At 44.3% G+C, this 11,741-nt stretch overlaps 1 protein-coding gene across 2 annotated transcripts; it reads right to left on the reverse strand.

The window, feature by feature from the left end:
- Window positions 1-973: 973 nt before the first annotated feature.
- On the reverse strand, window positions 974-11,600 carry RRP9 (ribosomal RNA processing 9, U3 small nucleolar RNA binding protein). Of its 2 annotated transcripts, none has more exons than XR_014561169.1 (15): window positions 11,349-11,517; window positions 10,614-10,696; window positions 10,116-10,222; window positions 9,089-9,156; window positions 8,500-8,541; window positions 7,845-7,971; window positions 7,440-7,564; window positions 6,634-6,726; window positions 5,561-5,661; window positions 5,285-5,419; window positions 4,380-4,442; window positions 4,135-4,275; window positions 2,702-2,781; window positions 1,666-1,739; window positions 974-1,124 (listed from the first exon to the last, which is right to left on the reverse strand). XR_014561169.1 is itself a non-coding variant. In XM_083726616.1 (15 exons), exons 1-15 carry the CDS (start codon window positions 11,442-11,444, stop codon window positions 1,019-1,021), a joined length of 1,446 nt encoding a protein of 481 aa, XP_083582742.1. In that variant the 5' UTR covers window positions 11,445-11,600; the 3' UTR covers window positions 974-1,018. The 2 variants fall into 2 exon arrangements, 1 of the variants encoding a protein (XP_083582742.1); XM_083726616.1 differs by having other exon boundaries at window positions 4,135-4,280; window positions 11,349-11,600.
- Between the last annotated feature and the right edge of the window lie 141 nt (window positions 11,601-11,741).

Here is an 11,741-nt window from a genome sequence, read left to right on the forward strand (position 1 = left end):
GAGGCAATTGGGCTGGATCCGGCCCCCGGGCCTTAGTGTGCCTACTCATGGCCTAACCCAATAAAGAAAGAAGCATACTTGCAACACAAAAGCAATGAATTCACCCTGATAAGGCTCTCACAGCTGAAGCTCCAGGAGCAGAATGGAGCAAAAGGTTTGCGAAGCTGCTAGTGATGGGCAACTGATATCCCTCAAAGCAGCATGCTGTCTAATCCGCTTTCACTCAGGCAACCCTTATCACAACTTCAAGGACCTTTGCAAATGCATCTCTCTCCCACTGCCTCCCCTGGTGGAGAGAAAACATGCTTAAGTGCCATTATTCATAACAAAAGAACTAATTAGCACTCAATATTCTGAATGTGAACTTTGCATAAGTCATGCAATGCCAAAATCTGAAAATAGACAAAATTCTTAGCTAGAAGCCCAGAAGCTTCTGGAAGCAGAATGAAAGAACAAGAATACACACACCCTTTGCAAATGTAAGTTGCTAGGTTTAGGCTGCAATTGTATTTCCAGGGAGGGGGGTGGGGGTGGGGGTGTAACTCAGGTGGGCTTCCTTCTGAGCAAACATGCATTGGACTGCACTGTCAATCTCTGATTAAAAAGCTGTGGGCAGATCTTGCTACCTAATATCTTGAGAGAGTTGTTTCCAGTCCAAATGAACAGTAGTTGACTATATAATCTGACTCCTGGTTTCCTGAATGAAGGCCAGAGTAAAATATTCAAATAATGGCCTTAAGTTACCAAATATTTCTGAAGATCTGGATCTGGCTAGTATCAGCCTGAGAATGTCACATACTTTCCAGATTCTTCAAGAAAAAAGTAGAACACAATTGTTTTAAAGGGGCCTCCAGACCACAACAGATGCTTGCTTTTTTATTTCAGAAACCACAGCCCCCTTGTTCCTGAAAACCTCATCCACAATTCCTGTGGGGAAAATAGCGAAACTATAATTAAAAGATGGCCATTACCATTTTACAAACACAAAATATGGCTTTAATAAACAGGTTATAGAATATTAGGAGCCTTCATCAGGTATCTGTGAGTTTCCTGCTATAGTCTTCTTGAGTGGAATAATGCAGATGCTGTTCTTGGCCTCTTTGATCCTCCACCAGCGACCCAATCTGCAATAAAACCCAGGTGAAATAAATTTATCTGCTACTAATACACTCCTTTTAGGTGCTGTGATAAAGTATATCTGAATTTAAACAATCAAGTAAACATTACACAACTCCTATATGGTGCAAGAAGCCATCATCAGTAAAAGAAAAAGACAGAGGCATATATTTCTCACTCCTGGCCTTAAAAACAGAGGAACCTAGATTTAACTAAAGTTTAAAACACTAAGAATTGCAAAGACTTCTCCCATGAGAGTGCTAAGCAAGGCATATTTTTTCATGGAAAATGGAACAAATCTCTCTAGGGGCACAGAAGTGCTAAAAAGTTATGACCGTTAAATTTTCAGGAGTACTACCTAACTCCATGAGAAATTTAAGAATTCTGCAAGGCAGTTGTAATCTCATCTTGAAACTGAGATCCTCAAGATAGTTTGTAGTAAGGACACACTGTGACAGTTTAAAGCTATTTACATCTATTTTAAAGATGGAGAATGCAATTCAGAATCATGCACACATTGTAATAAAACAGGAATGGAGTACGGGATACCTGTGTTCTTGTCCAATTCCAGCAACTAGGAAGTTTCCAGAATTCGAGAACTTCAAGCTATTAACAAAGCCAACCTGAGAGAGAAACACACCCAGAGATATAAACTTCAGATTCCAGGTTACACAAATCTTATTTACTGATATAAGAAAATGACATGATTGGTCTAGAAGCCTCCCTTTGATATGCTGACATGGCAGACAGTTTCCATTTCACCTCCACCCAAAATGTGCAAATGAGCCACCAGCACACCACAATTATGGAAAGTCTGAGATGTTTTGAAAGTGCTCTGTATATTCTGAGCTGGCATAGGGTCTTGATCATTATATCACAGTCCTACTGCCATTTTATTTTATTTTTCACTCATGATTTCCAGGACTTCCCAACCTTCTTGCCCCCTTTCTGTAGTTTAAGCCAGTATTTTACTATTCCTTATGGCCAACCTAAAAGTTTTCCGTATAGTAGCAAACATGGCAACTGCTTCAAAGGATTCCTTAACTCAAAAGAGCTCTGAGCTAGCAGCTCTCCTTCTGAAGCCTCTGGGCCAGAACACTATCAGAAAAAAGGGAATACTGTTTTGGAAACTTTGAAGAGGTCATTCTGCTATACACAGTGCAGTTTGGAGCTGCTGGAAACTTAAAGTGGGCGGGTTTTCTATATCAAAGTAAGCTCACATGACTACTCAGCAGGATATACCGCTGAACACAATGGTTAGTTTATCTACCACTCAACTGCCCCCAATTAATACGCATTTATAAATTTATTAACTTACAGCCTTCAAAGTGTTTAATACACATGATCTCCATCATCCCTGCAGCAACAGGGCCAGGGACATTAGAATAATTATCTGCATATTGCAAGGGGAGGAGCTAAGAGAAAGGCTGGGGCCATGAACAGAATTCACGGTCAAGGTGAGCTCTGTGCAAAGAAGTCCCTTGGTTCACTTTCAGCCTATCAACAACAGTGTGTGCTGTGATTTACAATGGAACGCTACTGATGAAAAGAACACCATCCTCCTCCATGCCCCCAATTTCCTCACCAGGGGAATCTCAAAGAGTGGCTCCAGCCTCCGGAATCCCTCTCCACACTTCCACAACTTCACACTGGCACTGTGCGAACCTGCCAAGAACAAAAGCGTGTCAGGGTTTGTTGTCACATTCAGGGACTAGAATGAAGTTTTCCCCACAAACCCGGCCATGTCTTTTAACATCACAGGCCAGGACAGTGGCATCCTTGCTAAATGGAACCCAGAAGAGAAGCTTGTGAAGCAACTCACCTATATGTGTAAATATAAAAGCTCGCCCCAACACCAAAAAACCCCAAACAGATTATTTATTGTTTTTAGGACACTCGCATGGCAGCAGTCAGAAGACGAGGGAGGTTTATTAACGTGTAGTTCTTCTGAAGAATTAATAATAATAATAATAATAATAATAATACCCAGCCACTCTGGGCCACTTACACCTAACAATGATCTTGAAATGCATCATGAAATAGTATCCGAGCCCACACCTGTTAGGCAGGCTTTGACTAAAGCAGAATACAGTCATACCTCGTGTTGTGTTTGCTTTATATGTTTTTTCAAGTTGTGTCCTGCGGCGACCCGGAAGTACTGGAAAGGGTTACTTCCGGGTTTCATCGCTCGCGCAGGTGCGCAAAATGAAGTCACACACATGCACAGGTGCAGCGAATCGCGACCCGTGCACACGCACAGACGTGGGTTGCGTTCTGCTCATGTTGCAAATGGGACTCCGGAACGGATCTGTATGGCTTTATTCAATGTTCCAAATATGGGCAGGCTTCCCATTGAGCAGAGTGTACAAGTGCAACCAAAAATCTATTCAGCATTGAATCCCACTGAGTTCAATAAGCCCTACTTATAAGTACAGAAATGCAGCCTAAAATACACAGCTAGCTTTTACTATAGCAGGCCTTTAAAAAAAAATCACCTCCCTTCTTTTATAGCACAATAGGAAAAGCAAGGCAAGGGTTTCAGATGCTGGGTTCACACATCACTTTAAACCACCAGTCTTCAACTGGTGGATGTCGATCCACTAGTGGTCTCTGCCTGAAGCAACGTGGGTCACAACAGGAGCCCTAACACCATACAAGTATATGGTAATAGATTAAGAAATTGGTGCCCAAATGTTTGGGTTAAAAGTGGTCCTGAGTCTGAAACAATTGAAGATATCTGCTTTAAAGGATATCTTGGTTTAACGATGGATGCACAGCATGGTGATTCATGGAATAAAATTTGTAGGCAATTTACTCCTTCTCCACCAGCCTGAGTTCAGATGTAACTGTAGACCAAACCATGGCTTAGCTCCCAGAAACACAGCAAGAGCGAGGCAGAAACAAAGCGCCTTCCATTTTAACATTGCGCACCAGCATACTGCACCTTCACCTTTAAAGCACAGTGAAGCTTAACTAGGGTTTACAATAATGTGCGAATGAGACCGAAGTATGAAGTACCTGTGGCTACAAGGTCACTGTTCAGCAAAGCAGCAACCGAAGAGATCCAGTATGGTTGTTCCAGGCCCTCTGTGCCATGGAGACTGTGGGCTTTCTTCACTGTGGTTAGCGGTTTCTTTTTTGAGAGACCCCAGAGGCATACTGACCTTCAGGAAATATCAAACAATTATATGAAATATGTGCAAGAAGAGGCTATGGGGTGAAAGTGCTAGTTCAGCAATGTTAAGGCTTGAGGAAGTACTCACCCATCATCTGCACCAGACACCATATGCTCCTCATTGATCAGCTGAATACAGTCAATGGAGCCCCTAATTCAAAACAGGAAGCCATTATTCTTTTTAAGACGGCATGCTGCAGTACTTATAAAACACCTTTTAGGACCAAGCTCTCCCAAGATGTGTGTCCACAGCCATCCTTTACAAATAATGAATGAATGAATGAATACCAGCAAGGAACAACAACCATTAACCCACAGATCCTACTTCTTAAAAAAATGAAAGTGTAGAACAGCGTTGCAGATTCAACAGCCTTAGCATGAGAATGCCACAGCATACAGATCTGTTTTGAAGACCCACTTAAAGGTCCGCATTGATAGAGACCAATAAACTGCCATTTCTACAGGTGTGGGGTCACTGTCAAGAAGGGGGCGGGGATGCTCGTTTTGATGCAGGAAAGAATCTCTGCTATCTTCCCCTGCATTAGCAGTTTCATGTATGTTGGGTGCCTCAAACAATGTCCATATTTAAAACCTTCGCCTTCACAGCCCCCCTTTTAAATAGTCCTGCATTTAGGTCCATAACCACAGTGAATGAACTAGTGCATACAACACGGTTTTCCAGCCTTTAGCGTTCCTGTCCTATTTTTATATACATTAGGCGCTGGGGAAGGACCATAGCTCAGTGGTAGAATAGCTGCTTTGCATGCAGAAGGCCCCACACTCAATGCCTAGCATCTCTAGGAAGGGTTGGGCTAAGTATCCCATCTGAAATCCAGAAGAACTGCTGTTAGCTAGTGTCGACACTGACTGATAGTCTGACTCAGTGTAGGTCAGCTTACAGCAAAAATCACAGGGTGCCTTGTTGGATGTGTGACACGCTGCATGTAGCCCACCAACCTGTCTTCCCCCCACCAATTCTATGTAAGTACTTACTGGTGCCCATAAAACACCAGCTGGGCTTCCTCGGGGATCTTCCAGATTCTGACAGTGCCGTCCCTCCCTCCTGACGTCACACAGCACTCCCGACTCAAGCTGTCCAGTCCTGTGATCATGTCTTGATGACCAAACCTGGGAGAAAAGCAGGTATGGGAATAGCAAAGTAGATGAGATTCAGCTGTGGAGTGTGCATTTATTTCTGTAATCCCATCCGTTTATTTCTGTAATCCCATAAGCACACTAAAAAGAAGGGGGGAAAGGCAAGCTCCTTACAGAGTTTCCACGTAAGCATTTTCAGCCACGTTCCACACTTTGACTGAACGATCATGCGAGGCGCTGTACAGCTGGTGGGTCCCCTTCCGGAAAGACAGGCCCTGCATTTGGAGAACAGGGAAAGTAAGGAGAAGGGGGACAGTGGTGCAGAAGAGGAGGCAAGATTGGCAGGGGTCTAGTCTGGTCTAGTCAAAATCATTGCAAAAGAAATTATATATATACATACATAAAAAAATGAAAATAGGCAGGGATTTGATTGGTGTTCACAATCATGGTAGAGCTGAATCTCACTGCCAGACCTAATTCGCCTCCTCTCCAGAGCAGATTTCAAAGCTATGGAACAAGCAACCGGCACAAACTACAGGTGGGGACAAGAGCTTAAACTCAAGTGACATGGCACTTGACCCAAAAAATAAAGGAGGGCCGAGATATATTTTCTGCTACACAATGTAGGACACCACCTATTTTGCAACATGCCCTCAGGCAAAAAGTCCCTAATTCCTTTTAAAAGGCACATCATTGCATTTATCTATAAAGGTAAAGGGACCCCTGACCATTAGGTCCAGTCGTGGCCGACTTGGGGTTGCGGCGCTCATCTCGCTTTATAGGCCAAGGGAGCCAGCGTTTGTCCACAGACAGCTTCTGGGTCATGTGGCCAGCATGACTAAGCCGCTTCTGGCGAACCAGAGCAGCACACAGAAACGCCGTTTACCTTCCCGCTGGAGCAGTACCTATTAATCTACTTGCACTTTGACATGCTTTCAAACTGCTAGGTTGGCAGGAGCAGGGACCGAGCAACGGAAGCTCACCCATTCGCAGGGATTCGAACCGCCGACCTTCTGATCGGTTAAGTCCTAGGCTCTGTGGTTTAACGCACAGCGCCAACCGCGTCCCGCATTTATCTATATCTAACAGTAATTTCTTTGAATTTAAAATATTTTCCCCCACCTTTCCTAAAAGATATAACTGAACACAGCTCACATTTTAAAAAAGAAATCCAGAAAGCCCACACCCAAATCCTGTGCCTGCCCAAGCTACAGCATCACTACAACCAAGGCAATGAACTTACTTACCGATATGGCATCACGGTGACCTGTGAACTTATACAGGTGGCTGCAGGTTGCAGCTTCCCAGATCAAAATAAGTTTGTTCCTATCTCCTGTTGCCTGAGAGAGAAAAGGCAAGGCAAGATGCGTATCAGTACCCACAAGCCTTCAGTAACATTGTACATGTTTACTGGTGTCAGCAGTAGTAAGACAAACACTCAGTCGACAACAATTCATGCTGGCTGCTGGATGGGCTCCCTCCCCTTTACTGTACTTAAGTTTTTTAGATCAAGCTTCTAGAGAGGCCCAGGGCACACTAAAATCCAAGCCAGTAGCTTCTCCACTTGGTGTTAAGTGCTCTGCATGCAAAAGGTCCTGAGTTCAGTCCCTGGGATCTCCAAATAGAGCTGGGAAAGACTTGCAGCCAAAAGTCCAGAGCGACACTGCCCATCAGTGTAGATATTCCTGAGCTGGATGGATCAAGGGTCTGGTTTGGTATAAGGCAGGCTTTTACCACCCTATTAGCAGCTGACAACAGAAGTACCTAACTTTATCCATTCCTGTGAAAGGACAGATATACAGTGCAGGAATGTCTGAGAACCACATGTGCACCCACATGTTGCCATGTCCAATAACACAAGAGTTTGATTAGCAACCACCTGCCAAAGGGACATCATGCTAGCCAAAAGCCCACCCAAGCGGATTAAGAGGAGCAATAAGGACAACTGGAGGAGGGGTTGTCTGGCTTTCCCTCTTCAAAGTGAAATCTGAGCAGCAAAGATTGAGAACTCAAATAGTCCTCCATCTCGGGGGGGGGGGTCAGTTTCTCTTACCAGGTATTTACCATCTGATGAGATAGCCATGGAGAGGATGTGTGCTGTGTGGCCAACGTGACTGTCCTTTGTCCCCTTCTTTCCTCTGCGGATCACATGCACCTTCTTCCCACTCTCCACATCCCCTAAGATACAACAAGGGCTAAAATGAGTTGGACAAGAAGGCTGATACCACACAGTCATTTTCAAGGAGTTGAGTTCTGCAGTCCATGGTTGAGGAGGCAAAAACGTGGAGATTTCCTTTTGAAATAAGGTGCCTTCTAACAGTAGTTAAATAGAAATTAGCAGAGATCACACAGGGAGGAGATGGTGAAATTTAAAACAACAGCACAGGGTTGTATACTGCCAAGTTCAACTCAACACTCAGTCTTAACACTATGTCATTTTGTATAGAATAAGACTCACATTTGATGATTGAACAGTCTTTGGCTGCAGAGAAGATGTATTTATCATCTGGCGTGATGACCAAACAGGTGATGGGGAGCTGGTGACCTCGCAGTATCCTGATTTCAGATGCGGCTGGAGGCTGCAACTGTTCAAAGAGTATCAGTTAGAGCAATATTTGAGGCTGCATCACAAACAATTTCATGCCCGGTGATAAAACTTTATCTGCTTTGCAGTATACAAAGGAAACATTCCATTCCACTGACTCTGCAAACTGAGGCCCTTTATGTCTCCTATTTCCATACTAGATAAACAGAATAGTAGCACTAAATGCTCTTATTTAATACCAAGCCAGATTTGTTAAATAAAACTGGAGCATTCAGCCACCAAAATAACCAACTTCTTTGAAAACTAACTTGAAACGATCAGAATTTGGAAACTGCATAGTTTCTGGCAGAACTATTCCATGAACATTACAATGGCCAAGGAGAAGAGAAGAGAACAATTTTCATTTAAAAGTTGATGACTAAATCTCCAAGTAATCTCAAGTAGTAGAAGAAAGAGTGTCATGTGTAATCTGGTAAATTAATACGCCACCTCGCCTTCAAGTAACAGAGCTATAGCTGCTCTGAAATCCTGCAGGAAAAGAGGCTCAAGGGATGCTGTATCTACTTACGATTTTGGCAATTTGTCGCTGCAATTTTCCTTTCTGCTCGAGCTATGGAGAAGAGTAAAATAAAATTGGATGGAATAGAATCCTCTCTCCCGCTTCCCAAAACCCAAGTAGTTTTAACAACATGCAAGCAACACTGCTCAAAATTAACAGAACTGATAGGTCTTCTCTTTAATTTTAAAAAATCTTATGTTTCTAGCTCTCATGAGTGTGGAGATAAGTATCAGAGGACTGTAGTTACAAATATGCTTTAAGATAGGGGTGGGAAACTGTATGTGTATGTGTTTACACACACGTATCCATCAACAACAGCAGCCCTTGCTGTCCATTTCCACTTGCTGTTTGAAAGGCAAGCATGGGTAGGCAGAGATGGACTGCTGATTTTCCTCCTTACCAACCAGCTACTCGCTACTATGTGGAAGAGGGCCTGTTGAAGGGGCCAAGCCCCCAGTCAGCAGCTACAATGTGGAAGGAATTTTTCTTTTACTCTCTAATGAAAATACCCCATTAAAGCTTATTCATTAGCTTAGAAAATCTGCCTCTCCTCTGACCTTCTGAAGCCCAGCACCCTTTTACCAAGTATCCTACTCACCACATCTTCCTTCAGCCGGCCAGCAACCAGGTCCTTCTCAAAGGCCTCTTCTTCAGCTTTTTCCTCTTCTGCTCAGGGAAACACATACAAACAGGGCATAAGACCCAAGGCTTCAAAGAGTGAATGTCATTGAACATGTGAATGTCTTGATGTACATGTGTGTTTCTGTTCCTCCCTGATTCACCCATGAAAACTATGGGAAAGAATTGCCATGGCTGGAAAACCATGCTAAATTTCATCAAATAGTGTGAAGTGTGACAAACAGTGGGTAAATTACAACACAAACTATTTTTTTCTGGAAGCAATTAGCATAGAAATCAGCATGAAACTTCCACTACATTCTGTTAGATTTCCAGATCACGTAAGAAACAGCAATTACGAAGTAAAGAAACATTGGGAAAATGTAATAAAGTGCTGCCTGAATGCAGCCCACAACTCCTACCATCACCAGCCATTGACTAAACTATTTGGGGATGACAGGAGTTCAGTCCAGCAACCCAAGGTTTGAAGAATACTGTCCTAGAACAGCTATTCGTCAAGGTACTAGGGGTCAATTTGTACATATCCCACAAATGCATGGTTGCCACTTGAAATTGCTGGGTGTACCAGTTCCCTGGCAAAAGCTGGTTTATCAGATAAAGTGGCTGTGGCAAAGAGAATCAGAGTTGTTTGTTTGCATAACCACAGGAATCGACCCCAAACACAGGCCATTCCAGACACTTTGAGGAGAACAAGTACCCCAAACCAATCTCCCTTCCCAACACACTTTTTTTTTTTAATTGTTTCTCTTAAGCAGATTCTAAAGTCAAAGAGTTGAGATATGTCAGCAACCTAAGCTATACTGTCTCAGTAAATTTCTGCAATCATTTCCTCTACATCATTTTTTTTTAAAAGACCATGAGCTTCTCATAGAGCTTTCACCCTTCATTCCAGATTCTCTTACTTTTTTAAACCATCTTGGCTGATATTTTATAATACTTCACAGAGTTTGCAGTCATGTTATATCACAACATATCCAACATCTCACCTTGCTGTCGAAGCTGTTCCAGATATAACTTTGCTAATCTTAGTTTCTTTTCTTGTGCTGTCTCCTCAATTTCATCTGCTGCTTCGTTGTTCTTTTTCCTTGCTGGGCTACAGGTGGGAAAGATACAATCCATAAGGCTTTCTCTCTTACAATCATCCATTAGCTAGAAATAACATTCTCACAATCTCAGAGGAGACTTCAGTTCTCCCATGGTGTCCCCTAAGGGTCAAGAAAGAGTTGTATTCCAAGAATCCCTGCGAGTTGCACTGCAAAGTATTACACAAATGTCTAGACCTATGCAAGAACATAACAGCCTGCTTTGCAGCAAGGAGAATACAATTTTCTCACCCAACTCTCTTATTATCTTACCCCACCTTAGGGAGGGGATTCATACCAAGTCTGCTTCTCTGAATTCATTTTTCTGAGAACATGCATCTTTATTCAAGATCATGCATCTTTCCTTCTAAGCTACAGAGGGAGAGCAATGCATATCCTTACGTGTCTGGTTCAGAATCACTGGAAATCTCCTCATTCAGCTTAGAGCCAGCTTTCTGCCACGCTTTCTCATCGGCAGCAGGGAGCTAGGAAGTAAAACAATCATTTCAGAAAACAATTGCAAGTCTACTAAGATGAAGCACTGCTATACAGTATTGAGGAACAGGGGTTTTAAGTGGTAAAGACGGCCAGTGACTAGTAACTGGAGAACTGACTAATTCTGCAACCAAAACCCATTCTACATGCAAAATTCTCTCTCTGGATTCTCATAACTACCAAAGTACGGGTATGAAGTACAAAGCTAATGGCAAGTTCTCAAACGACAGAATCATGACCCCTACCTGCTTATTTAACAAGTAATTTAAGCCTGCGAGGTACCCTCGAGTACCGCTTACGGCCGCTAGCGAAAAGAGCAACATACTCGACTGAAACCAGTGGACTTCCTCGCGAGTAAACTTGCTAAGGCTCACTGGACAGTTGCCGGTGCTCATCCCACCCTATTCCTTACTGTTTTGGAAACATGCACGTGGCGCTACCCCATCACCCTCCTCACCCTCGGTCTCTGCCCCCGTGAGAATAACTTGCTTAGGGCAGTGGAGGGGGGACCCCTTAAACGAGCCCGACGGCCGAAAGGGGAGCGCGTGCCGCCAAAGTAATTCAGCCACGCGGCGCCCCGGGGTGGGGGGCTCGGCCGCTCTCCCCTCTCCCCCCCCCCCACTTACCGCACTCCCCACTGACCTTGCGCTTCTTGCGCGCTGCGCCCCCCGCCGTTGAGCCCGAAGCGGAAGCTCCGCGCTGCCTCTGCTGCTTTCTCTTCATCCCCGCCGCCGCCATGCCGTTCCCGGAGCTGCTGCTACTGCTGCTTCACCGCAGCGCACTTCCTGCACGCGGCTCGCCGAGCCAACCCCCTCTGCGCTTTCCTATTGGGCGGAAACGCCTCCGGCCTTTCCTCACTGGCTGAGATTCCTCCCGAGGAAGGAAGGCTGAGAAGGGTGGGTTGGCAGCGTCACGCCTCCTTTCGCAGAGTTCGTTTTCATTGGTCCGTAGAGTCAGCTACCTGCCTTCTTTAATGGTCCGCTAAGCCGCTCGTCTTGCTGTGGAAGCGGGGGACTGGGCATGCGCGGTGTGCTC

The sequence above is a fragment of the Podarcis gaigeae genome (genome assembly GCF_964106915.1).
Source record: "Podarcis gaigeae genome assembly, chromosome: 2".
In the NCBI taxonomy this organism is placed as follows: domain Eukaryota; kingdom Metazoa; phylum Chordata; class Lepidosauria; order Squamata; family Lacertidae; genus Podarcis; species Podarcis gaigeae.